Source organism: Bubalus bubalis, chromosome 9 (genome assembly GCF_019923935.1).
Source record: "Bubalus bubalis isolate 160015118507 breed Murrah chromosome 9, NDDB_SH_1, whole genome shotgun sequence".
Lineage (NCBI taxonomy): Eukaryota > Metazoa > Chordata > Mammalia > Artiodactyla > Bovidae > Bubalus > Bubalus bubalis.
The window spans coordinates 96,025,589-96,053,292 of record NC_059165.1 but is presented as its reverse complement, the minus strand read 5'-3'; the positions used below and the strand labels follow the sequence as shown (position 1 = coordinate 96,053,292).

Below are 27,704 nucleotides of genomic sequence, written 5' to 3'. Positions count from 1 at the left end.
AAGGGGCGGGGCTCCGGCTGGTCACGTGCTCTCGCACCTCCCCGGCGCGCGCCCGCCCGCTCGCCCCCGGCCCCGGCTCCTCCTCCTCCTCTTCTCGCCATTGCAGTTGGACTCAGCAGCCCGGTGCGCACCGCGTGGCTTTTGGGGGGAGACCCCGGTGGGCTCTGGCAGGAGGGCGGCGGCTGCGGTCGGAGAAGGGGACGCGGACGAGGTAAGCGTCAATGTGGCGGCGGCCGGGCCCGCTCCCGCCTCTCCTTCTCCCCACTGTCAGTCCTCCCACTCAGCGCGGGCTCCGCTAAGGAGTAGCCGTGACAAGGCCTGAGGCGCCCCGCGCTCCCCGCCTCCGCCCGGTCCTTTCGCCCCGGCGCCTGGCCCATTCCTCCCTTGTTAGCCTCGCTCCCGCGTTCGGCCGTTACTCTCCCCCATTGTGCCGAGGAAACAAAATGGCGGCGGCGGCGGCGAGGGCCCGGTGCGCGCGCATCCGCCCCCCCCTCGCGGCCCCTCGGCCGTCGGCGGCGCCTCTCGCGGGGGGTGCGCGCGCACCGGGCCCCCGGCCGCCGCCTCCCCCCGGCCGGGCTTTGTCTGCTGCGGCGCACGCGCGCACGTGCCTGGAGCACACACCCCCTCCGGCCCGGAGCATCCTGACCCGTGATGCAAGGACGACCCCCCTTCCACCTCTCCTCCTCTTTGTCCCAGTCCCGCCCCGAGTTTCAGGAGGGTCCCAGGTTCCCGAGGCGGGAAACATTTCCTCCTTTGTCCTTACGTGGGGCAGAGAGGCATACCCCTTCCCTGGAACCCCATCCATACTTAGGTGGATTGCAGGCAAAGCTGCTTGGGGTCCTCAAATCTCTGGCTAGCCAGCCCTCCCCTAGATTAGGAACCAATTCTAGCGGAGGATTTAAGCTTTCTCTCTTCAAGCGATTCGTTGATGTTGGCTTTTTTTCCCCCAGACTGTTTAGGACTTGCATTCACTCCCAAAACTGATCTGGTGTGATATTTGAGTGTCCCGTAATCTGCGAAATGGGGACCTAAGCATGAGAGCTTGAAACCCGTTTCTGCCTTATTTTCTCAAGTAGTTGAGGGACAGACTCCTAGGGTTGCTCTTGAGGTTCTGTCCCATAATACTACGCCTGGGTGGGGTGGGTATTCGGGGTGTACAGTCATCTGCATGCTCTCCCCCAGTCATTGTCTAAAAGAGTAAGCCATCTTTTCTTAACATTTCCAGAACTGGTTGAAAGTTGCTTGGGGTTCTGCCTAGGGGATTTGATTGATCAGCAAGGAAGCATCAATTAACTTTTAATTGACTCAGGTATTCCAGGGATTCTGAATCTTTTGTTATTGCTTAGGATTGTGATCTCTTTAAAATGAGTGGTCTGGTGGCATATTTGGAATCCATGGGCGAACACAAGGTGCTCCTGAAGTTGGTTCTCAAAATTTAGGACTTACTCTTTCCCTCAAGTATCTGTGGTTGGGAATCACTTCGGGTTGCTCCCAGCGGCTGCCACTATGCTTTGTGTGTGGTCTCGTGGGATGTGGCTACAGCAGCCGCTCAGACTGAATGAACTGTGGGAATCTGAAGCTCATTCACAGCTGGAATAGCGGTGGAAAGGCCCCAGGGCACAGGCAAGTGCTACTGTTCCAGACGGTAGTCCTGAGTTGTTTCTTGGCCGTGTGGACAGCTCTTGGTCCCTGGCTTTTGTGAATAGAATCTCTACAGACCTTAGCGCTAAGTTGATTGGAGGCTGGCAATTACTGCCAGAGGTGGCCTTGCCAACACTGGGCACTGATTTACCAGAGGCTCCCTACCCTGCTGGAGCTTGGGCCAGCCTGGGAATCACCCTCTCTCTGGAGTGGAGTGGTACCTAACCCTTTGCAGTTTTTGTTTCCTTTTTCTGATTCGACTTGTCTAGTGCCTGTAGGGAAAAATTCCTTTATCTTCCAGGATACTTGCGGAGATGCCCATATTATTGGGAGTGAGAAATCTAAGACTGTTTTTTCTTTTTCTTAATTTATTCTTATTAAAAAAAATAACATTGGCAAGAGTGATTGGTAATATTTTGACGTCACAAATATGGTGTCATGCACCCCTGGTTAAGTTCACCAGGTAGGGACAAGTGGGGTGAGTCACTGATGAAGAACAAGCTGTCTACAAGTCATATCAGTTCAGTTCAGTCGCTCAGTCGTGTCCGACTCTTTGTGACCCCATGAATCGCAGCACGCCAGGCCTCCCTGTCCATCACCGACTCCCGGAGTTCACTCAGACTCACATCCATTGAGTCAGCGATGCCATCCAGCCATCTCATCCTCTGTTGTCCCCTTCTCCTCCTGCCCCCCATCCCTCCCAGCATCAGAGTCTTTTCCAAGGAGTCAACCCTTTGCATGAGGTGGCCAAAGTACTGGAGTTTCAGCTTTCGCATCATTCCTTCCAAAGAACACCCAGGGCTGATCTCCTTCAGAATGGACTGGTTGGATCTCCTTACAGTCCAAGGGACTCTCAAGAGTCTTCTCCAACACCACAGTTCAAAAGCATCAATTCTTCGGCGCTCAGCTTTCTTCACAGTCCAACTCTCACATCCATACATGACCACTGGAAAAACCATGGCCTTGACTAGACAGACCTTTGTTGGCAGAGTAATGTCTCTGCTTTTGAATATGCTATCTAGGTTGGTCATAACTTTCCTTCCAAGTCATATAAGTCTCTTCTTTTTGGGTAAATACAGGCAGCATCTTGTCTGTCTTTGGGCTTTAGCAGGATGTGAGAGTTGGAAATGTTCTTGCTTTTGAGAAAGGCTTTAGAAGTTTTCTTTGGGCAGAGGCAGCTCCCTCTTAACTTTTCTCATCTTTCTCCCCAGTTCCTCCAGATTTTACCTTTTACGTCTTATAAGAATGATTCTTTTCCCCCAGAAACTTGGGGTTTTATGTTCTTGGACTTGCCCACGTGCTACATTTTGTCATCAAGTTGCTTTTACCTGTGTGCAGTTCTGAAAGATGTGCAGTGTCACCACCTAGGATTAGCAGATGTGGCCCACAAAATGGTGATAATTTTATTTGAATATTGCTTTCATTGAATCTTCTGAAGAATTAGATTTTCTAAGCTTTGTATATTGGCATCTTTTTATTTTAGCAAAGACCTGGGCAAGAAAGATTTGATTTCTGCTTCAGTGGAAGGATTTAGAATTAGAGGCAGTTCGTGATTTGATGGGGTTTCCCTGATGTCTCAGCAGTACAGAATCCGCCTGCAGTGCAGGAGACACGGGTCGGATCCCTGGGTTGGAAAGATCCTCTGGAGGAGGAAATGGCAGCCCACTCTGGTATTCTTGCCTGGAGAATCCCATGAAGAGAGGAGCATGGCAGGTTACAGTCCATGGGGTCCCAAAGAGTCAGGACTTAGCAACTAAACAAGTGACTCGACAGGAGGCTACACTCTGTTGGTTAGTGAAATGGGCTCAGGGTCCTGAAGGGACAAGGCTGGCTTTAGTGTCGTGCCCAGCATTGGACAGTTTTGGCTGAAAAAGCTAGCTTCCCTCTGTCACTTAGGGCAGCTTGGTGCTGCCTTAGTAGTGCTAGCACCACAGAAATAATAGTGAATGCAGGGTGGCTGTGTATTCATTGTGGAGCCTTGTGAGTGTGCTGACTTTTTTAAATGAATTGGTTCTTGCCACCTTATGTTCTGCTGAATCCCTGTGAGATTTTTCCTAGACATCACTTGATAGGTGATCCTGTTATAAATTACAATGGGAGATTCAGACTTTTCATCAGCTGTTTTCAGACGTTTTGTGAAATAGTGTCTAGTTGAAATTTAATTTTTTTTCTTACTGAATGTCTGTGTAGTGAAGAAATTGAAAATGTAGCTACTAGTTTTAATGGGGAAATGAGTTTATTGACTAAGGGCTATTTTCTTGTCTGTATATGATCACAAAGGATCATTTAGTTACAAAGTTGAATATGTGTCCCTTTAGTACAGTCTATAAATTTGCTCCAGTTTTTTTGGTTTTTGTTTTTTTTTGAATAATCTTAGATGATTCATGAGAAATGGTGCTATTGGCAGTTTGAGGGTCAGGGTAATTTTCCTTGAAACAGCCATTCATATTATCTCCATTAGTATTGTAGTTCATGCTCAAGGATAAGGTCTTACTGGAATAATATTCCAGGCCACTTGGCTTTTTTGCTGCTTTCTTTTGAACTGATTTCTTCCTCTTATCAGAGTGTACATGAGGTATGTGTATGTCTAAAGGATGAATGTTGCAAGTTGGGCTTGCTTTTCCATGGTACATGTAGAGTTTTTGCCATGCAGCATGGCAGTACCTGGTAGCTCAGACGGTAAAGCATCTGCCTGCAGTGCGGGAGACCCTGGTTTGATCCCTGGGTTGGGAAGATCCCCTGGAGAAGGAAATGGCAACCCACTCCAGTATTCTTGCCTGGAGAATCCCATGGATGGAGGAGCCTGATAGGCTATAGTCCACGAAGTTGCAAAGAGTTGGACACGACTGAGTGACTTCACTCACTCAATCCTTACTATGTATTCATAATTCTAAAAAAACTTTAAATTTCCCTAATATGGAAATGGGCAGCCTGGCTCCATGGCTTATAGTGGCACTTAATGTTTATAATAGCCAAGAATTGGAACCCACCCAGTTGTCCTTTTGTGGGTGAATGGTTCCTTATCATGGAATACTACAAGGCAATAAAAAAGAACAAGCTGTCAGTACACACACAACTTGGATGAATCTTGAGTCAGTCATTGCGTGAGACAAGCTCATCCTAAGGTCGTAAGCTCTACAATTGCATTTATATAACATTTTTGGAATGCCAAGATTACAGAAATCTTCAGTGGATTAGTGGTTGCTAGGGGTTAAGCATGGGGGGGTGGGCCAGTTGACCATACACAGTGTGTTCACTGTTGCACGGTGAGTGTGACTAGACACGCTCAACAGGAGTGGGCCTTGTGGCCGCAGCAGTCTGTGACTGTGTCAGTATCAGGGTTGCGATTGTGATAGTGCTCCAGCTCTGGCAAGATGTTGCCATTGGGGGAAACTGAGTGGAGAACACGGCAGACGGTTCTGTTCTTAGAGCTGCATAAGAAGCTACAAGATGAAAAGTTTCATTTAAAAAAGAAACTCTTGGGACTTCCTTGGTGGTCCACTGGTTGGGAGTCTGCGCTTCCACTGCAGGGGGCATGAATTCGATCCTTGTTCAGGGAACTAGATCTCACATGCCACAGCTAAGACCCCGGGGCAACCAAATAAATAAAATATTTTAAAAAAGAAACCCTTACCCATTAAAATAATTCACAATCTGCATTTTATGTTAATATTTAACATCCTTTGAGACGCAGTCATTTTTTGATTTTTCCTTAATTAGCAACTGATTTTTAAAAATCTGAGGCTTTCCCCATGGGGACATGTGGGAAAGTTGTCTCTGTTCTCCCCCTCAGATTTCTAACATGACTTACTCTGCTGCCTGAAGGGCATGTTGCAAAGAGAGTTTGATAATCCCCACTTAGAATCCTGTTAAACCTTTTTGCTTTGACATTGTCTTCTCACAGGCAGATTTTAAAAAACATATTGGTTCATCCAAGAGTAGCTGAAATGACTCCTTCAGCATCTTGCATTTGTAGTTTTACAGCTGATAGGGCTTCCCAGGTGGCGCTAGTGGTCAAGAATCCACCTGCCAATGCAGGAGCGAAGAGTTAGATCACTGGGTTGGAAAGATCCCCTTGGAGGAGGAGATGGATACCCGCTACAGTCCATGGGGTGGCAGAGTCAAAATCGACTAAGCACACAGCTGGTAGGGCATTTTCTCACCGTGTCTCAGTAATCCTTATGGTTTGAGACTGAGAGGTATAGGCGGTGTTTCAATCTCATTTTTGACCCAATTCTGAAAAGATAAAGTGATTTGTTGAAGATTCCACAGTGGCCAGATTGGAAAACCCAAATGGGCACAAACCTGGGCTTGTGTTTCTAAGGCCTTCGGGTGTTCCACAGTGTCACTGAGCCTGGAGGCCTAGGTCTTACGGACCAGTTAAGAGTTCCAGAAACATTTTGGGAAACAACCTGCATCTGCCAGTTAAAACCTTTTTTAATCAGTTACCCATTGTCATCACCACCATTTCATAAGCAAAAGGGATGTTTTAACACTGAACATATAGAAAGAAAATAAGATTAAAGGACACTCCTTTAAATGGAAAATATTTGTAAGATTAGTTTGCCAGTCCAGTGGTTAAGACTCCCAGTTTCCATTGCAAGGGGCATGGGTTCAGTCCCTGGTTGGGGAACTAAGATCCTGGATGACATGTTACACTGCCAAAGAAAGAAAATATTTGAGAAAAATCTTTACTCCTAACTTCATACCTCCCTGCTTACTGTGCTCAGTCATGGCCAACTCTTTGCAACACCATGGACTGTAGCCTGCCTGCTAGGCTTCTGTGTCCATGGAATCTTCCAGGCAAGAATCTTGGAGTGGGTTGTCATTTCCTACTCCATTATACCTCCCTATGGACCAGCAAAAACACAGTTGCAGACAGAGCTGGGAACCATCACACTGGATTTAAGGTTTGTCTTGAATTTAAAAATTCTCAGAGTGGCATCTGTAATCAGATTTTAGATTGGCCTCTTCTGGCCGGGTTGCTTTGTTTAAGTTATTTTCCATATGTCCTTGATGATGTGAATCTCTAATAGTTTTTTAAGAGTCACTGAAGAGTTGCATGTGTGTATTATTTCACTTCCGTGTAGGATTGTATCTCCAGAGGTCCAGGAATCAGCAGCTGAGTTGGGTCCTGTGTCTTTCAAAACCTAATTAGGTCTCTTTAAGAGGAGTATCTAGAGAAGGAAATGGCAACCCACTCCAGTACTCTTGCTTGGAGAATTCCATGGACAGAGGAGCGGGACAGGCTGTAGTCCATGGAATCACAAAGAGTAGGACACGACGGCAACTAACTTAACTTTCAAGAGGGGTATTCCCCAGAGTGACCAGGGCTCTAGTTTTGTGAAATACCCTGGATGGCGGTGAGGGGGTTCAGTTTATTCGGCAAGATAGGTGGGGGCCTGTTAGAGTGTTGTCACCACACCTGTTCATTCAGTTCTACAAACGTTTGTTGATCCACACATGCTGACTTGGGCACATTTCTTTCCCCACTGCCAGCGTCATGATTGGGATATTCCAGCTAGTGAGAGGTCAGAAAGATGGTCCTCTCGCTGCGTGTTGTTAAACCTCTGTAACTCTGCAAGCTGTGGGTGGGCTGCTTTTGAGAACAAAAGAAGGAAACCTGATGGCTGTGGGTTAGAACATCCCAAACCACACAGGTAGTTTAAGATCCTGATTCTTCGCTCTTTGCTCATTCCTTTCTTGGGTTTCTTTTCAGAGAAGCTGGGGGCTGGTAAAAATCAGGCTTCATCCTGGACCCGGTTTGAATTCTGACTGAGGTGGCAAGAGCAGTTCAAAGCCTGTCTGTAAGATTGTCAGGGGGCAGTGGAGTGTTGCTTATGGGTTGGTATTGTGGGCTTCTTGACAGCACCGTTTTGAAAAGGAGAGATGGATTCTCTGGTATTCAGGACCAGAGCAGCTGGCTTCTGATAGGCTGATTTGGATGACAGATCTGGGTTCACACAGAGACAAGCGAGGCCCATTTTGTTGTTCAGCAAAAAAGCATTGACTCCAGTTTTTCATTTTTATTTATTTAAATATTTTTGCCCACGCCTTGTGGTTTATGGGATCTTAGTTCCCCAACCAGGCCTTGAACCCAGGCCCTCGGTGGTAAAAACACAGAGTCCTCACCACTGGACCACCAGGGAATTCCTGCCTCCAGTTTTTAAATGTAGTCTAGAATAGGTAGTCTAGTCACTTTGTTCCCCTGAATCAGGAGGTATTGCCACTAAGCTGTGGCCCAAAGGAGGAGGCCTGGGGGTGAAAGGATTGCAGATGGTCCAAGAGTGGTGGTCACAGCCGGCCTCAGCTCAGTGAGTCTCTTTAGAGGTCCCTTCTTGGGCCTGCCTCTCAAGGGAGGCAGCTGCTGGAGCAGAGGCACAGACATGCTCTGAGTTTGAGGGGTGAAGACAGCGGATGGAAGTCTCCCCGCAGTACAGTACAGGAGCATTCGGGGTTGGCCAGATGTCCTTGAGGGCTGATGTGTTCTACATAGTGACTGTCTTGTTCTCCAGCGGTCTGAGGGTAGTTTTCTCTCTGGACTGTCTCAATCTGTCAGATAGCGTTTTTCGAAGAGATCCCCCGAATCAACTCCGGGTGAACCTTGGTCCCTTCGGATGAGGGAGTTGGGGTGTGGATGTCTCCATCGGTGTCAAATAAGTATCATTGTGGACTCGTGTCCTGTTCACGTGCTGGATACATTTTAGTCATATATTTGTAACATTTTCTTAGAAGATTTAAACTTACAGAAAAGGTGACACTGTTTTACAGTCAACGCTTGCCTGTTTATACACCCGAGTTCTGCCATTAACTTCAGTTGTATTTCACGCTTCTCTCCTCTATTCTCATCTTCCAGCCACTTTATTTTCATTGAAATAGAGCTAATTTGTGTGTGCACATGTGCTCAGTCCTGCCCAGCTCTTTGCGACCCTATGGACTATAGCCCGCCAGACTCCTCTGTCCGTTGGATTTCTAGGCAAAAATACTGGAGTGGGTTGCCATTTCCTCCTGCAGGGGATCTTCCCAACTGAGGGATCAACCCTGTATCTTCTGCATTGGCAGGTGGATGCTTTACTACTGCACCACTTGGGAAGCCCTAGAGTTAACAGTATCTATTTTTATGATACTTTTCAAGGTAGCAGAAAGTTGGGGTCTTTCCTCTAAATATTAACTAGAGTCCAGTATTTATTTACAGTTTTTTGGTTTTTTTTTTTTCTTTTGAGATAAATGCACAGATCTTGCATATACCATTCAGTGGGTTTTGGTCAGTGCATATCCCCCACAGTATTATCCAGATGCAGACTGTGACCACCACCCCAGAAAGCTCCTGGCACCCTTCCCAGGTGTCCCTGCCACCATCCCACGGAGGTGATTGCCGATTAGTTTGGGCTTTTTGCTGTGCTGGAGAACTTCATACGGGCCTTTTTTTGTTTTTGATACTCAGTTGCCTCAAATATAGCTAGTGGGAGCCCTCACAAGTCAGCTCCTTCATCCTTTGGACATGCCAGCAGTAATCACTGAGCACTTCCTTCCCTTTCTTTTCTTTTTTTTCCAACTCTTATTTTTTGACCATGCGACACAGCATGTGGGATGTTGGTTCCCCTACCAGGGATCAAACCTGCGTGCGCCCCCTGCTTTGAAAGTGCAGTCTTGTCTCCAGCCATATCAGCCTGAAGGCGCCTGATCTCGTCTGATCTTGAAAGTGCAGTCTTAACCACTGGACTGCCAGGAAAGTCTCTTCCTGGCTTTCTGATACTGCATTTTGACCTGGGCTCACCTACCATGGTTCTGCATCAGGTGCTGAATCAACTACTTCTTCTGGGAGCTCCTTTTAGAAGGTTTTAGACAGTATCAGTCCTACAAAGCCCTTAATAAAAAGGTCTTTGGTCCCTGGGATCTTGGTTTAAACCCTCTGTTACTTTTAAGCCTCTGTATCTGATGTCTGTGGTGGAGGAAGACTAAGATGAAGAAGCGGTAAGTATAGAGTGGTGATGCGTTGGCTCCTGGCATCATGTTGGATTTGGAGGGGAGGCATTTGTCCTTTAGGGTGGCCAGGTCCACAGGAAAGGGGGGCTTGCCTGCTGTGTTCATCACCCTCCCAGCCTGTGGCTCAGGGCCTGTCCGGGGGGGGGGGAGGTGCACAGAGAATACTTCTGACTAAGTGCAGTTTTAAACATCATCCTTCTTTATCAGACTGATGAAGTTTCAGTGTAGATTTGGCCAGGACTGGTGACTGTTTACCATGGGCTTCTCACCAGTCAGCTGTGATTTCCGACAGCCTGCTCCTTGTCGGTTTAGAATTTATTTTCTGAGACTTGGCTTACATTTTAGATTACCTGCCATGGGTGCACTTTTGTAAGAATTCTTCAGTTTGCTATGCACTTTAAAAAAGAACTATAATGGAAATTTTCAGACACGCACAGTGATCCCCATTCTACCCATCTCCATCTTCAAAAGGTATTAACGTTTTCCAGTGTTGGTTTGTCCTAGGGTTCCCTTCTCCACTCCCCACCTCACCCCTAGGTTTTTTTTTTAATATTTATTTTTATTTATTTGACTGCGCCGGGTCTTAGTTGCAGCATGCGAACTCTTAGCTGGGCATGTGGGATCTAGTTCCCTGACCAGCAATTGAACCCAGGCGTTCTTCATTGGGAATGCAGAGTTTTACCTTCTGGATCACCAGGGAAATCCCTCACTGAAGTATTTTAAAACAAGCAAAAACCAGGCGTGTAGTTTAAGCCATAAATTTATCTTTAATGTGTATCTGAGGTAAAGACGTTCTTTTCAAACACAGCCATAGTGTCATTCATTGCTTATCCAGGATGTGCTTTTGCATGTGCTTATTATTAGCCCCCACAGCAACCTGATGATGTACTTGTAGTAGAAGTCAGTGCTTTTTTTTTTTTTTCTAGGGGTCTGTGGGATTTGTGCTCCATGCTTTCCACAGGCCAACTCATCTAATTTTCACACCCCCCTTGAAGAGGTAGAGGGGTAGATTCCATGTTGCGGGTTGAAGGAAGCTCCAAGGAACTTGAAGGCCACACAGGTAGTGGCAAAAGCTCCCACTTGGTGACTGCTGAGTGAGTGGCCTACCAAGGGCTCAGGCACAGCCAGGGCTGAGCCCGGGGACTTGTGGTCCTTTTCCTTCCCTCCCTCCCCGTCATGAAGCATTAGACCCCATCTGTCGTCTTGCCTGACTCTGCAGGAATATCACTTCTCATTCCACCCTTAGATTTTCAGGCTTTAGTTGGCAACCCCTAAGTTTTCAATGGTAGTTAGCTAGTCCTAAAGCATTATGGGAAATTCTCATTTGGGCTAGTCTTGTCAGTGTTTATCCTTGAAGTGAATGCCTTTCTGAGATGAACCTGCTGCACTGGCTGGTAACAACCGATGTGGATGGAAGGGGCTAGCTGTTATGCGGTTGGATGGAATGGGTGGAGTCAATCTGTTGCCTCCTCTGCTGATGAGGCTTTTTGGGTTGTTTACTCATTTGGAAGATTTCAGTGTGGACCAGACTGTTTGCATAGAGTGGGAATTGAGTAGGTTGTAGCCAGCATGTTATTTAGAGTCCAAAATTGTAATTATAGCTGTGTTTGTCTTGGAGACTTGTGTTGTCCTCTTCAGTGGTCTCAGCCACTGCAGCGCTGAGCCCGGGGGTGGCCACGTGCTGTGGGGGCGCGTCCCCCTGGCGCTTCAGAAGGTCCTGCCTCACCAATCTACAGCAGCTGTCTGGGGCCCTCCGTTTCCTGCTCTCCTTCCACGTCTTCATAACCCTCAAGGGTCAGAGCTCGCGCCTTCCTTCCTTCTCTTCCCCGTCTCCAGACACCAAGATTTTGCTGAACATTTTAACCCATACCATTTGGGGGAGGCTCGGTAATAGGTTTATTTGTAAAAGTTGGCATACTTCATATTGAGAAATGTTGAAAGGAGATTTTTTTTTTAAAGTAAAAATCATCTTGAGTGTGGGCCTGAGGTCAAACGTGGCTTCTAGAAACCAGCTGTTTTCATTTTGGGGGAGTTTTATAATTAGTTGTTTGTACCTTGGGTTAGTGATTACTTGGAAATAGAGATGTGTCCTGCTGCGTTAACAGACTCCTTTCTGAGGCAGCATCGCTTTCCTCCTGCGGGATTATCTGACTGCTCAGACTCCTCCACCGATGAAATACATGAAACTAAAAAAGATTTTCTGATCTTATAGATAGTTGAAGTATTGATAACAGCAAGGAAATCTGTCACAATTTGAAAAGATAAGCAAAAATTTGATTTCCAGACACTACAGATAAAGAGAAGTAAAAATGGTAAGAAATTCATTTTCTTAATCATAGATACTGTTTCTTCATTCACGTACAAAAATGTTTGTGGTGTTGCCCCAAAGCATTTGATTTTTTTTTTTTTGACGTATAGTTGACTTACAGTATATTAGTTTCAGGTGTACAATAGTCATTTCATAATTATATTCCATATAAAGTTATAAAATATTGGCTACATTCCCTATCCTGTACATTTTGTCCTTTTAATTTATTTTATACTGGGTAACTTGTACCTCTCAGTAGCCTCCACCTGTCTTGCCTCCCCGAAGCATTTGGTTTTATGGCCATTTTTCATTAGACTCTTTAAGTATGTAGTGTAACAGTTGTGTAATACAGAAATGCATAATGTGCCCCCTTCTTCCCGTGGCCTAGAGAAAGCGTGGCTGCTATGTTCGGTTGTCCTCAGATCTTCAGATGTGTTCATATAGTCTTACTTTCATGTGTGTAATTGTGAGCTGTACAGCTGAACAGATTAAGCATTAAGCTACTTGGTCTCCTTACATCGTTTTTAACTAAGTTTTCACATCTCCAGCGTCCAGTGAGAATTTTTGTGAATGATGATCGCCATGTGATGGCAAAGCACTCTTCCGTTTACCCAACACAAGAGGAGCTGGAGGCAGTCCAGAACATGGTGTCCCACACAGAGCGGGCTCTCAAAGCTGTGTCGGACTGGATCGATGAGCAAGAGAAAGGCAGCAGCGACCATGCCGAGTCTGAGAATGTGGATGTGCCCGCGGAAGACGAGGGCAAAGAAGGGGCTGGGTAGGTTGGCTTTGTAAGGTGTTTTTCTTATATCTAAGGAGACTGGCCAGTGCAGGGTTGAGCCTCTCCTTTTTCTAAGAAACGCCAGCCTTTCCGGGGCCCCTGGGTTCTGGCCAGCCTGAATCTCACTGGGCCTGTGTTGGGCTGTTCTCAGGGAGCAGAAGACAGAGCACATGACCAGAACCCTGAGGGGAGTGATGCGTGTTGGCCTCGTGGCAAAGGGCCTACTGCTCAAGGGGGACTTGGACTTGGAGCTGGTGCTGCTGTGTAAGGAGAAGCCCACAACTGCCCTCCTGGACAAGGTGGCTGACAACCTGGCCATCCAGCTCACTGTGAGTGTGCCCACTTCCACTGGGGATGCAGGGTGGTCAGGGGAACACATGACCAACTGCGCCGTGCCCTGGGAGGCATGCTCCACACCCAGCCTGGCCCCTGCCATGCTCACATTTTTGTAGCTGCCCGACAGCGTGCTGCAGGGACGCCCGGCAGCCGGGCCGGGAGCCTACTGTGCACCAGGCGGCACTGGGCATGACCTTCACGTCCAGACTCCAGCAATGGATGGATGGGCCGGTGGCTGCAAAGGATATTCAGTTATCAAGTCTTCCTCCTTAATGCAAACCTGGACTTTAAAAAAGTTGTTTTTAACCAATTTATTTGCCTCACTACAGAAGTACTATATAAATAGTAACTTCTGGCATTTCTTGAGCATTCACTGAACCAGGCCCTAGGCCAGACAAGCTCTGCACACATCATTTCATCATGATGACTGAGGTGGGGCTTGATCATCTTAAGTACTCTAGTAGATGGGACTGAGGTGCGGGCAGCTCAGTAGCTGACCCCGCATCCCCGGCTGGTGAGATGTCCAGGCTTCAGGATGTCTGGGTGCGCTGCCCCTCGGTGACTCCTGGGGACGTTACCCTGGCTTCAGCTACAGGATAAGAAAAGAAGAAAGTAGAAATTCTCGCCCCATAGATACACTGTTGATTTTCCCATGTAAATCTCCTGTCACGTGTGACTGACCCCTCGGGATTCAGGACAGAGGTCAGAATTGAAATGAGCAGCTAATGCAGTGTGGAAAGGCTTCAGGGAGCTGTTGAAAGGGAAGGCAGCCCTGAACTTTTTGTTTTAGTGATAGTTTTTTAAGTTAGTTTCCGTCTTTATCTATTAAAAAGTATATTAAGTGTAGAAAATTAAGTTGACATAGATGTTTCTAAAGGAAAGACCATTTCCATAGAGTGTTTATAGAGAGATACAAAGAAAGGTGTTTTTTTACCCCTGTTTTTCTCTTTTGGCCACAACACACGGCCTGCGGGATCTTAGTTCCCCTACCAGGGATTGAACCTGTGCCCCCTGTATTGAAAGTGTGGCGTCTACTACCAGGGAAGTCCCGAGAAAATATATATTTATCATATAGATGAGTGTTTTTTGACTGGAGCACATTTTGCACCCCAGGGGACATGGAGTGAGCTTAGAGGTAGTGTAAGTTATCTCAGCAGAGTGGGTGCGGTGCTGCCGGCATCTGTAGGGGGAGGCTGGAGAGGCTTTCCGAGGTCCTCCAGTGCACAGGACGCCCCGCCACCAAGAGTGGTCTATGGCACGTCTAATAATGCTGAGGCGGAGCAAAGTCAGCTTGGATTCGCTACAGTGCCTTTGTTCTCCCCGAAACTTTTTTTTTCCTCTTTGATAAAAATCATACTCAAGTTTTCTTGATCAGGGTGTATAAACTGGTATAAAGAAGAAAGCAGAAGTTACAGGCATGAACGTCATTTTATAGACCCTTGTAGCATGCATTTGCAGCAAGTATGTGCTTTCATAGTTGCCATATGAAACTTGCACCCCGCAGTTTTCATTCCACGCCCTGTGATAGCTGCTCGTCCGTGTGTGGAAACAGCGGTGGCTGGCTGCCCACCGCGCTGGGTGCTGTGCTTTCTGTGCCATGTCTGGTTCAGTTCCTTTGCCGCCTTGGGTGTCGGTCGTGTCCCTAAGTCCGTTTTACAAATCAGAAACTACAGTCTTGATGAGATGGAGTGATCTGTTGAAAGTTATGTGACTCCCAAGTGACACAGTGAGGATTTCACACCGCCATCTCCTCCCAGACCCTTAACTCTTAACATTGTATTATAAAGCTTCCTCTGCTAAGTAGTCATCTCCCTGGAGTACCTGGAAGATGGCCAAAGACCTGTCCAGTAAGACGGTGTTCTGACCCCTAGTGGAAGGCGCTGTTGTCAGTCACAACTCAAGAAGTTGGCCTGTAGTTGTAATCAGGAGCTCAAAAGAACTGTTGATGGTCTTGGGAAGCAAGTGTTTGACAGTTGCATTTTCTTTTATAGGCTGTCACAGATGACAAATATGAAATACTCCAGTCTGTTGATGACGCTGCGATTGTGATAAAAAACACAAAAGAGCCTCCATTGTCCTTGACCATCCACCTGACCTCCCCTGTTGTCAGAGAAGAAATGGAGAAAGTATTAGCTGGAGGTAGGGAGGCTGAGAAAGGCCAGCAGGGCGTTGGCACTGTGGTATCCCCTCACTGTTAAAATGTGCTATGAAGTTTTAGATTGCTCTGATAAAAGGCTAGCGGTGTAGCTTTGACCACCTTTACTCGAGCTCACATCTCCCATTGGGTTTCCGTTCTGGGAGGTTGAAAAAACAGTTGCACTAAAAGTGAGTAGTACTTTTCCGAGCGGATTGCACCTCCCTAATCCTTGGATGTTCTTACCAGCGTTAAAGGTGTTTTTTCGGTTGAGCCAGTCTCTGGCCTTGGAAAAGCGTGTCCCCAATGACTATAGGGTTTTTAAAGTACGGAAGACAACCAGATGGTATCTGCATGAGTATCACGTTGGACTTGTGCAAACAGCTTGTGTTGCAGTAGAACCAGGGCCTCTTCGTTTGTCTTCTTCCACTGGCTGCTGTTACCTGTGGCCGTGATCGAGATGCAGAGAGCTGGGGCAGAGTTTTGGATAAAGTTTTTTTTAACAGTGGAGCAATTTTCAGACCAAATCCTGGAACCTCGGACAGTGCTCATGCTTTCGCGATTCCGAGTCCGCCCAGGGCCCCTTGCGCATCTCTGGTGGATGGGTGACTGGCCTTATCCAAACCCCTGACGCACAGGTGGTGGGAGCGACAAACGCCCCGGTTCTGCTGCAGCACAGGCTCGCGCGCACCCTTGTTGAGGTTCCTCAGTGCCCTTCGGTTCCGATACTGGTTCACCACCAGAGCCCTCTAGTTGATCAATTCAGGGACGCTGGACCTTTGACCAACAGGACTGACTCTGTCAAGGGCTGGGGCTGGGGCAGTCCCGCCTGGCGGGCGGAGGTGGTCCCCTTTGCCGTGGTTGCCTCAGGGGATGACCTGTGGGAGGCAGAGAGGGAGTGCATTTCTACTCCCCCCACCTATTTTTTTTTTTTTTCCCGGTTTTGGTTTTTGTTTTTTCTTTTTGCTAATGAATTTTTTAGCATAGCTCATTTATTGGGAGATCCTGGGGAGAGGAAGCAAGGTAACCATCTATTAGAAGATAGGGTCCACCTATCTGTCCCCCTCCCCCATGGGATTGTTCCTTTTAGAGTACCTTCCCACTTTGTTTTTGTTTTTGTTTTTGTTTTTGTTTTCCCTTTTTGTTTTTTTTTTTTTTTTTCTTCTTTTTTTTTGGAGGGGGCCTCTGATTTTTACAATCTCCTCTCGGGGCTGAGTTCAATGTGCTCAAGCATCTCCTTCCCTGGTCAAGGGTGGAGAGGACTTGAGATTCTGGGAGCCTCAGCTGCCCTTTAGGAAGCTGCCACATCCCCTTTCCACCTGACAGAAACCCCTTGGTCAAACTGTACCTTGTCTTCTTATTCCATCCATGAATAGAAACGCTATCAGTCAACGACCCCCCGGACGTTCTGGACAGGCAGAAATGCCTTGCTGCCTTGGCGTCCCTCCGACACGCCAAGTGGTTCCAGGTTTGCATTTTGTTCTTCTATTTGTCTTTCGGTAGAGAATTCCTAAGTTTTAACTTGGCTAACATTCACCATAAAGTTTTGGTAACGTTGAAGAGCGCTGTGCTGAACTTAGCACCTGCTGGCGTGCGGTTGCTAAAGGAGCACGCATAGACAAATTTGACACACCCCCCAAGGAGGTTTGTGACCGAGTAGGTGGGGAGCTGCTGCTTTGTGCCAAGAGTAATAACGTTATTACCGTCCACTCGGTGGAGTTGCTGCCGACCACACACTTGATGGTCGTGAACGTTCACCTTCGTTTACCCTTGACAAAGTAGCACCCTGAGGCTTGTGTTTTTCATGTTTGCCTCGTGTTCAGGGAGGTGCCCTGGAGTAAAGAGCCTGTGCTTTGTTCCTCCAGGCCAGAGCCAACGGGCTGAAGTCGTGTGTCATTGTCATCCGGGTCCTGAGGGACCTGTGCACCCGAGTGCCCACCTGGGGTCCCCTCAGAGGATGGGTAAGGCACCTTGGAGCTGTAGTCACCTTGGGTCATGTGTGCAGAGACTTCCCAGACCCCAGGACTGTGTTGCTGATCAGCAGGCTGGAGTGGCCCGTTGGGGTGTGGCCGATGCATCCCATCAGAGCTGTTTGTTGAGCTCCTGCTGAGTGCCACACCCTGGGTGGGGCTGAGAGGATCCGAGAGGAGGATGCACAGCTCAGCCAGCGGTGTACTTACTGGAACAGGCTCCACTCCGTGTAGATGCTTTTGTAGCTGCTCTGAGACAAGGGTCAGCAGACTGAGGCCCACAGGCCTGTTTGGGCCAGTTACCTCTTTCTATAGTCTGTGGTGAAGAATGGCTTTATTTTTTAATTGGAGGATAATTGCTTTACAGTGTTGTATGAGTTTCTGCTATACAGCAACATGAATCAGCTATAAGTATACATACATCCCCTCCCGGTTTTTATCTTTCTAAATGCTGCATTTTAAGTACCTAAGTACACAGCTTCAATTCTTAGCCCCTACAGCCTAAGAGACTTAACATCAGTCCCTTTACAGAAAAGTTGGTGGAGCCCCATTCTAGGTGTGCTGTCTTTGGCTTGTGAATCTGGCTTGTGAACTTGGAGGGCCTTGACTCTGATAAACACACACACAGGGGGACACTGCCTCAGAGTCAGCCTACTCCCTCCTGGACTTGGTGACTAACTGTCCCTCTTCCCTTTCAGCCCCTCGAGCTTCTCTGTGAGAAGTCCATCGGCACAGCCAACAGACCCATGGGTGCTGGCGAGGCCCTGCGGAGGGTGCTGGAGTGCCTGGCTTCGGGCATCGTCATGCCAGGTTGGGGCCTTGTGCTTTGTAGGTGGCAGGGAAAGGAAAGGACAGGGACTGAGGCCCCGAGGCCACTTCCCGGCGGGTCCCCTGAGTGGGTTAGGGCAGCAGCAGCCCCGTGTCCCCCCAGGGGTGAAGCATGTGACTACCCTCTTGCACCATCATATCCAGCCCTGTGCCGGCTCCGCAGCTGTGACTCCGGGCGGATCCGGGGCAGTAGTGACCCACTCCCATGCGAGCTCCTTGCTCTGAGACACAAGTGGCTTATTTCTCTCACGGGCTGGTCGCCGAGTGGGTCACTGAGCCCGGCGTGTTTTCCAGAGCTGGGTGTGGATGGGGCGCGGGGGGTAACGCACTTGGTTCCCTCAGCCCAGCACCACGCTTCCGAGATGCTAAAAGATAATCCTCTGCATATCTTCCTTGTTTCCTGCCTTCAGATGGTTCTGGCATTTATGACCCTTGTGAAAAAGAAGCCACTGATGCTATTGGGCATCTAGACAGACAGCAACGGGAAGATATCACACAGAGTGCGCAGGTATAGTCGTCGCCATTGCCACGTGAGCCCTTACCCAGTCTGTAATCGCTGGCTTCCAGTTCCATTACTGGGTATTCTCAGGGTAGGCTCAGCTTGGGGCCCGAAGGTCAGGGGCTCGGGCCTGATACAGGGCGCCCCAACCTGGGCTGCTTCTTTCCCCTGGCGCCACGCGAGGTTGTCACCTGCCCCGCTTTGGCCTGCTCGAGTGCCGTTTTTAGACACCCGAGTTCAGCAGGGAGACGTATTTGCTGTGCGGACTGCTCCAGGGGTCCTTCCCTTGCAGGCCCACCCCGTGGCTCCGTGTGGCAACCAGTCCCCAGGTTGGGGTCTCCTGTATTCTTTTGAGGGGGGTGGTCACAGGCTGGCCTTCCCCCACAGCAAGGCTGGGCCCTGGCAATCAGGCCCTTCCCTGGCTGGCGGAGGACCCCTTGCTGTTATAGGGGAGACCATTAGCAACCACCTCAGCTCCCACCCCTTCCAGGAGGCATTAGTGAGCGCACACATGAGGGCTGGGAGTGCAGGGCGGCTGAGTCAGATTCCTCTTCCCCTTCTCCAGCACGCGCTGCGACTAGCTGCGTTCGGCCAGCTCCATAAAGTACTGGGTATGGACCCTCTGCCATCTAAGATGCCCAAGAAACCAAAGAATGAAAACCCAGTGGACTACACAGGTAAGGAGGCTGCGGGGCCTGGGTCTAGGTGGCGATGTCATCATGGGCTCCTGGCGGAGGACAGGCTAGAGTCTGAGCTGCTGCCGTCCTTGTCTCGTTTCAGTTCAAATACCCCCCAGCACCACCTACGCCATTACGCCCATGAAACGCCCCATGGAGGAAGATGGGGAGGAAAAGTCTCCTAGCAAAAAGAAGAAGAAGATTCAGAAGAAAGGTACAAACATTCATGCATGGTCCTTGTTTTAGCTGCCATCTGGCTTCATTGAAGGTTTAGCTCAAAGTGGTGACATACCTGCTTTTGTTCTGTTTTTTTTCGGACTTGATGTGGAAGTCCTTTTGAGAGTAATTGGTTATGGGGTTCTCACAGCAGGAATGCTGGAGTGGTTTGCCAGTCTCCTCCAGTGGAACACATTTTGTCAGAACTCCACCCATCAATCTTGGGTGGCCCTGCATGGCATGGCTCATAGCTTCCTTGAGCTATGCAAGCCCCTTCGCCATGACAAGGCTGTGATCCATAAAGGGGATTGATTAAACTTAGCATGGGCATGGAACACAACTAAGATGGATGCACGTCAGCTGGTGACCACAATCAGGGTATGGGTCTGGATAGCAGGGCAGGCAGGCCTTCAGCACATTTGGCCACCCGGTCTCTCCTGCCCATTCCACCACGTAGTGTGTTGGGGGGGCAGTCAAGAGAGTGTCCCTGTCAGGGTCAGAATTGACTGGCATTCTAGAGTGGCATTACTGTGTTCTCTCTAGAGGAGAAGGCAGAGCCTCCACAAGCAATGAACGCCCTGATGAGACTGAACCAACTCAAACCAGGGCTGCAGTACAAACTGATTTCCCAGACCGGTCCAGTGCACGCCCCCATTTTCACCATGTCAGTTGAGGTGGACGGGAGCTCCTTTGAGGCCTCTGGGCCCTCCAAAAAGACGGCCAAGCTGCACGTGGCTGTGAAGGTGAGTGTGGCCGGCAATGCGGTAGAACGGTGAAGCACCTCCCCCAGCTTTACACCCATTGAGAGCCACTTCCCCCTGTTCAAGCACGAGGCTGAGGGAGGGAATGGGAACACTGAAACAGAGGCCTGACCAGTGGCCAAGGCACACACGGCCAGAATGCCGTCATTGATGGACGCAGGGCCTCCAAATGCAGGTGGGCATTTGGTGGTCTTGGGAGCTTCAGGAAAGTGCCTCCAGTTGGCTGAATGCCTCCCTAAGAGCTGCTGATTCAGGGTGCTGGATGTGGGAGAATTCTTGTCTGGGTGAGCCCTTCCTCACTGGGGACATGGCGTCTCCCCCCACTGCAGGTGTTACAGGACATGGGCTTGCCCACGGGTGCTGAAGGCAGAGACTCCAGCAAGGGGGAGGACTCCGCTGAGGAGACAGAGGCAAAGCCTGCCGTGGTGGCCCCTCCACCTGTGGTGGAGGCTGTCTCGACGCCCAGTGCTGCCTTCCCCTCTGATCCCACCACCGAGGTGAGCACAGGGTGGGTGCTGTGAGGCCCCACAGGAGTGGCCTGGGGTCCCCTGAACAAGGACAGTCATTGGTCCTCGTTCTCTTCCTCCAGAAGCGTAACAGCCTTCCAGTCCAGGGCCCTGGGAGGGGCAGAGTTGAAGTGTGAGCTGTCGAGGCCTGTGCTGGCGTTGACCCAACATCGGGGGCTGCACCCTGGAGGCCTGTAGTCGAGGCTAGGCTGTTTCCCTGAGAGAGACGGTGTGGGTAGAGGTGGTCCCATTGCTGGCAAGCCCACGGATGGTTTCCAGAGGGGTGGGCAGCAGAGTGAGTGCAGCGGAGGGCCTCAGACCCTTAACACAGGGGCGGCTGCCACCTGTTGGAAAGACCTTAGCTGAGTTTGTTGGTGTTCTTTTCTGTTTTCCCTGAGAACGTAAAACAGCAGGGGCCGATCCTGACCAAGCATGGCAAGAACCCTGTTATGGAACTTAACGAGAAGAGGCGTGGCCTCAAGTATGAACTCATCTCAGAGACAGGGGGCAGCCACGACAAACGCTTCGTCATGGAGGTGAGTGGTCCCAGGAGTGGGTCCCCTGGGGACCTGGGGTCTTTGGAGAGGTCCCTCCCCCAAGGGCCGTGTTGGGTCACCCCTGACACACATCTGTTCTCCCCAGGTCGAGGTAGATGGCCAGAAGTTTCAGGGTGCTGGCTCAAACAAAAAGGTGGCCAAAGCATATGCCGCCCTGGCTGCACTAGAAAAGCTGTTCCCTGACGCCCCTCTCTCCCTGGAGGCCAACAAGAAGAAGAGAGCCCCTGTGCCTGTGAGAGGTGGCCCAAAATTTGCTGCTAAGGTGAGTGTCCAGCCCTGAATTCTTTGGGTGTTCTCTCCTTGGCGGGTGTTCTCTGGTCATTTGAGTGGGAGGTGAATGTAAGCTGTCTGTCTTTCCTCCCATCTAGCCACATAACCCTGGGTTCGGCATGGGGGGTCCCATGCACAATGAAGTACCCCCACCCCCCAACCTCCGAGGACGGGGAAGAGGAGGGAACATCCGTGGTCGAGGGAGAGGGAGAGGGTTCGGTGGTGCCAACCATGGAGGCTACATGAATGCTGGTGAGGACCCTGTCCTGTGCTGTCCCCAGGGGCCTGGCCTGCTCCCTGCAGTGGGTGGGAACCCCACCCCCACCCCCCACCCCCGCCATAAGAGGCATGGGTGGGGCAGACCATCTCCCACCCTGGTGACCCTGTCCCATTCCCTTTCAGGCGCCGGGTATGGCAGCTATGGGTATGGAGGCAACTCAGCGACTGCCGGCTACAGTAAGTGCGTGTTTCTCTTTGTCTGAGCTTGGGAAGAAGCTGCAGTTTAGCTCCCGTGGCCTGAGTTAGAGCAGGGTGGCCCAGCAGTATTAGCAGCCACAGCCTCCCTGAGATTCATGGGCGGCTGGCACCTGTGCTTGGTGTTAGGGCAAGTGGTCCTCCAGCGCCCCCATGCTGCAGAAGTGTAATTTACTCTCTAAATGTTAAGGCTCACATTGTATAACTAACTGGCAAATTCGTTAAAAATCAAAATTTTAAATTTCTCTGCTTTAAGCCATGCGAAGCACCAAACCTGTGAATACGCTTTTCCTGACAGTGCACAGCTCTTGTCTTGAGAAGGAGCCTTCATTGGGGGGTTACAGGAGCAGAGAAATCTAAAACATGAATTTCAAATGTGGCGCTCTGTGCCCTTTTTCAAAAGAATTCTAATTTTTTTTCTCTGCTCTGTCTCCCCCTTTTGTAGGTGACTTTTTCACAGACTGCTACGGCTATCATGATTTTGGGTCTTCCTAGAGCATCTAAAAGTATTGCACACAAAATCAACTTTTTACTCCAATTTTCTCGAACTCCAAAACCCAAAGTGTCCGTGCTGTGCCCTGTGCTTCACTGGGTTTCTCAACCGTGGCTTGTCACCGCAGCTTGTCTGAAACTCTTAGCCTGCAGAATTTAAGACAATGGCAGTTTTTATCGTGATTTGCCTTTGAACTTGGTCCTATTGAAGTTCACAATAAGTGGAAAACAATTTTTCAGAGAATGCGTTTTTGTGCAGAACTGCACAGAATTCTAGAGCCAGCGTTGGTCAGCATCAAGGCAAAAGCCCACCTTTGCTTTTTATGGAAAGCATTACTTTATTTAAGAGACAGATAATAATGCATTTTAATCTACCTTTGTCTTAATTTACAGCAGGTTTTGTATGAATTTTTAACCTTTTAACAAATCCCCAAATCTCTTTGATGCCTTTGACAGTAACAGTTTCACCACATCCGAATCCAGAGCAATCTGCCTTTTTTTTCATAAGCATGTGAAACATTGGGAACGTTGGGGAATTGTACATTGTGCTAAGTTAACCTCTTCCATCTTTTGTAACTGCTCTGGTGGGTTCTTGTTCCGGAGTGTGATATTCTGTGGCTGCTTTAGCTAGAGGTGAACTCTCAAAGGTATCAAAACTGTGCTTCCACTCTTAGTGCAAGAAACAGACAGGCTTTAAGGAAATGAGAACGTAGAATTTTGCAAGTCCTACTCATCACTGCAAATGCATGGGATTCTTAAGGATTTTTCTTTTTCTTTTTTCCTTTTTCTTTTAAATGGGGCTTTAAAAATATCCAAGTAGAAAGAGCCTAATACATAGCGCCTAATTCTCCAGTGAGGAGCCAAGCCCCTCAGCAGGCCCTGTGCTGCCAGCCTGCTCCCACGACAGCTTCCAAAAGGCCTGGAAAGCTACTGCCCTCTCTCCGGAAGTTGCAGGCTTGAGCTGGGGCTTCTCCCTGCATGTAGAGGTGCACCAAGGCGTTCTGGCTCTTGAATGAGACCCTCGTTTCCTGGCGGGAGCCCTTCTTGGGAACGAGTGTGGTTTTGGCTCTGATCAACAGTTGTTGGAGCAAAGCCTGCCTCTGCATTGACTTGCAAGATTTTGCGTTTATTCAGGAAAAATACTGGTCAAAACGGTTACTCCATAGTTTGTTCCAGGGGTTTGAAACATTCAGTGAAACTTTTGAAAACTTCAATTGCATGATGTATTTTTTTTTTTTTTAAGAACGTTATTGTTTGAGAATAATGTCTTTTTATACCAGGAAATAGTTATCCTGAAATGACGTTGAAAACTTTCCCTCCCCTTTATTATTTTTTTTTTTAATCAATACATGTTAAAGTAACAAGCCCTCAGTCCTTGGCGTCTTCATTCATCCCCACGCTGGCGGAGGGGCGAGGAGGCGCTCAGTGCAGGCCGTGGGCAGCTGAGGTGGTGGGCTTCAGAGAGGAGGGGGGAGTCTCAAGGGGATACCGCCCCTCCTCCAGGAACCAAAGCATGTTTTCTCTCACACTGGGGACACAGCCTTCTCCCTGGTGTTTCTGCCTTCTGGTGGGCTGAGTGGAGGGGTCTCGAGGAAATTAACTTATGTGGCAAATTAGCTCTATCCAAATTATTGTCCAAACCACTCAAGACACAGTGGTACGAGGCATATATCTGCAGTGGGTGGAAGGTCCTTGGGAACTCCCAGATTCACCTCATTCAAAAGACTGGAGACTATTGTTGCTAAATATAGGAAGGAAGGACTGGGTGTGTGGGAGCATTCCCTTCTCCTCCACTATCCCGGGCACACACAATGGCTGGCTGTGTCAGGGGCAGCAGCCATCCAGAGGTAGTGTGCCCAGGTCTGCCTGCTCCAGGGGCTCTGCTGCCCTTGCGTGAACGTCGGGGATTGCCTGGCTGGGTCAGGGAGCCACCCACATGACCTGACCTCCGCCTTCCATCACCTTGCCTTATCAGGCCCATCCCCCATGGATCCATCTGAGTGTTGGGGTCTGTTAACAAACCAGGGTCTATACTTAGCAACCAGCATTGGGGAGGCGGGTATCCATCGTGACATTCTCTGCTTCAGGGCCTGAGAATGTGGCGGCCTCGCTGCATACTTGTTAGTCCTGCCACTGGGTCCTGCCTGTGCCCGGCAGCTGTGCTGGGAATGAGGGGGGGTGCCCTGTGGGAGGCCTCACCTGGGCGTTGGGAACCGAACTCTGGTGTTTGATTTCCCCACGAGGCTGTGGAAGTCACACCCGGGAGACATCCCAGGTCATTGGTCAGACCAGCTAGTCTTCCATGAATGGCTCTGGCTTTAGGGGCATCATTACAGAATATCTCCTGAGGTCACAGGGCTTGGACTGCCGAGTGAGCCTCTTCCCAGCACAGCGGGGAGTTGGGGGGCGAGGGGAGGAGGACAGGGTGGGAGCTGGCTGCTTCTGTGGGGCTTTGCTTTTCCTGTCACTGTTGGGGACATCTGGGTAGCAGCAAGCTAGTCGTGAATGTCATCCCGCGCTTGGAGCCCATCTCACTATAATGTTGACATCTGCTGCAAAAGCTGCTGTCGGCCTGCTGTCGTGCCGCTGCTTGGCAAAGATCCATTGTTGTCGTCAGCTGATGGGTGAGTGGAGCTGAAGGCTGGGGCCAGCCCCAACCAGGCTGCCTGATGGACCGGAGCCGCCACTCCTCGCTGTCCTGCCTCTGTCCCTCTGTCCCGGCCTGGGCCATGGGCTTGTGGGTCAGCCTTCAGGGCCCGCAGCTGCAACCACCCCCTCCTGCCCTTCCCCATCTCCCTCTCCTCCGCCTGACCTGCTGCCTTCCTGTTTAGGTCAGTTCTACAGCAACGGAGGGCACTCGGGGAATGCCGGTGGTGGCGGCGGCGGGGGCGGTGGTGGCTCTTCTGGCTACGGTTCCTACTACCAAGGTGACAGCTACAACTCCCCAGTGCCCCCAAAACACGCCGGCAAGAAGCAGCCGCACGGGGGCCAACAGAAGCCCTCATACGGCTCAGGCTACCAGCCCCACCAAGGCCAGCAGCAGTCCTACAGCCAGAGCCAGTACGGCAACTACGGGCCCCCACAGGGCAAGCAGAAAGGCTACAGTCATGGGCAAGGCAACTACTCCTCGTACTCCAATTCCTACGGCTCCCCTGGAGGAGGAGGCGGATCCGACTACAGCTACGAGAGCAAATTCAGTGAGTTGGCTGGCAGAGCACCTCCCCAGGCATGGTGGAGAGCCTAGCGACACTGGCCTCAGGGCAGGCGTCAGGAAAGCCCTGGCAGCGGGTCTCCCAGTCCGAGTCTTTGCTGTGCCCTTCTTGTTGCCTTCTCCATGGTTCCAGAGGCTGGGGCACCAGAATAGATAGAGCCTTTGAGGCCAGGCCAGCTGCTATGAGCTCACCTCCAGGGCTAGGCTCTGGAGACAGCCCCCAGCAGATGCTCAGTTACTGCCCCCTTCTTCGCCTCCTGTGGAGATATAGCACAAGACTCGGGGCATCCTTGGGCTGTCCTTAAGGAAGCTGTGCTGTCTGTGAGTGGGCCCGGCAGGGGTCGCTGGGTGCCAGGTGGGAGAAGGGAGGAGGCTTGGAGCAGGCAGGATGGAATTGGGCTTCAGAACGTGGTGCCATTGCAGGACTCCAGTGACTCCTGGCACTTCATGGTTGGACAGGTTGCCGAGTTTAAACAGTTAAGACAGGGATTTCTGCAAAGGCCTATGGTCTCAGCCAAGGGTAAACCTAGCGTGCCCAGCCACGTCGCGGCCACAGCCCCTTAACCACACTGTCTTCTCTCCTCCAGACTACAGTGGTAGTGGAGGCCGAAGCGGCGGGAACAGCTACGGCTCAGGCGGATCGTCCTACAACCCAGGGTCACATGGGGGCTACGGAGGTTCTGGGGGCGGCTCCTCATACCAAGGCAAACAAGGTGGGCCTGGGGAAGCAGGTGGCACAGTGGGGTGAGGGGAGGCTTAAACTCAGAGCCAACAGAGCCCACAGGAGTTCTTAAGATCCCAATTTTATTCTACTTCTTGAAACTTTCTGGCCACATAGCATGTGGGATCTTAGCTCCCCTACAAGCAATCAAACCTGAGCCCCCTGCCCCCTGCTAGAGAAGTCCAGAAATTGCCCTCTTGTAAATGTTGGCAGCAGCAGGGGAAAATGCTGAGAACAGTGAGGGCCAAACAGCCTGCTGTGTGATGGGGGTGGTGAGTCCAGCCTTGCGCTCAGGCAGCACCTGATTACAGCTCCTATGGCTGACACATCTGTGACTGGACAGATCCCTACTCCTTGTAAGCCCTGCTTGATGGCCCCACCTTTCAGGGCTCATGTGAGAACGAGACCCACTGACCCTGGAAAGGCACTTAACAAAGGGGCACTTCAGGGCTGCTCTGCTGCTCAATCTCATGGACAGACACAGCCCTGTCTAGTGTTGGCTGATGCCCGAGCACTGACCAGGGGTGGGTCTTGTGCCCCTCACTTCTGACCCATTCCTCTCTCGGTTAGGAGGCTACTCGTCACAGTCGAACTACAACTCTCCAGGGTCCGGCCAGAATTACAGCGGTCCTCCCAGCTCCTACCAGTCATCACAAGGGGGCTATGGCAGAAACGCAGACCACAGCATGAACTACCAATACAGATAAAGCCCCCGAGGGGGTGAAGATTTGTACCTTCTGCACTTAATCCTCCCGTTGTAAGATTCAGTTTTATGCATCACAGTTAACATGTCAACCGGCCTCTCCAGGCCCCTCCGCCCTCCCCTGTCCACGTTGCCGTGTCGTGAGGTGCAGCTGGTCACCCCCGTGACCCGTCCTGTGACCCATATTTAGCCGTGTTTGGGACTCCGTGTCTTCAATGGTTTGTTAGTTGCCATTACAACTTTGTCTGAGTAGAGTTTTTTGAGTTCTTGCAGTTAAGTATCCCTCTGTCTATTTACGATTGGTGTTAGTGTTAACTCAGTTTGTCTTGAAATAGTCACAGAAGGGATACATCATCTGTTAATGCTTTTGTGAAGTGAGTTAAACGAGCTTTCTGTATTTTAATGCTTTAGTGTTTCAGTTTTATAAGTGAAGATTTTATTTTAAAAACCAGTGGGAAAGAGTGGGGTTTCTTTTTTTTTTTTTTTTTGGTATGTCTGCATCATTCAAGCAGTACATCTGAATTGAGCTGAATGTAGACAAATAAAGAAAAACAAAACTCTGCACCCGTCGTAGCCCTGGGTGTCTGGCCCACCTGCAGCAGGATGGGCAGGGTGCCTCCACCCTGTTGCCAG

The 27,704-nt window shown here is 49.9% G+C and overlaps 1 protein-coding gene across 6 annotated transcripts; it reads left to right on the top strand.

The window, feature by feature from the left end:
- Nucleotides 1-27,633, top strand: ILF3 (interleukin enhancer binding factor 3). 6 transcript variants are annotated; one of them, XM_044948163.2, is made up of 21 exons: nucleotides 1-211; nucleotides 10,554-10,687; nucleotides 11,840-11,939; nucleotides 12,484-12,713; nucleotides 12,868-13,045; nucleotides 15,044-15,191; nucleotides 16,563-16,654; nucleotides 17,052-17,147; nucleotides 17,855-17,966; nucleotides 18,395-18,492; nucleotides 19,049-19,160; nucleotides 19,264-19,374; nucleotides 19,920-20,119; nucleotides 20,467-20,634; nucleotides 21,042-21,179; nucleotides 21,286-21,462; nucleotides 21,569-21,722; nucleotides 21,873-21,926; nucleotides 25,268-25,633; nucleotides 26,235-26,360; nucleotides 26,939-27,633. In XM_044948163.2, the coding sequence occupies exons 3-21, from the start codon at nucleotides 11,937-11,939 to the stop codon at nucleotides 27,073-27,075; spliced, it is 2,700 nt and encodes an 899-aa protein (XP_044804098.1). In that variant the 5' UTR covers nucleotides 1-211; nucleotides 10,554-10,687; nucleotides 11,840-11,936; the 3' UTR covers nucleotides 27,076-27,633. The 6 variants fall into 6 exon arrangements, with proteins under 6 accessions (XP_044804098.1, XP_025149300.1, XP_025149304.1 ...); XM_025293515.3 differs by lacking the exon at nucleotides 10,554-10,687; XM_025293517.3 differs by lacking the exon at nucleotides 10,554-10,687 and having other exon boundaries at nucleotides 2-211; nucleotides 21,054-21,179.
- Nucleotides 27,634-27,704: the final 71 nt, after the last annotated feature.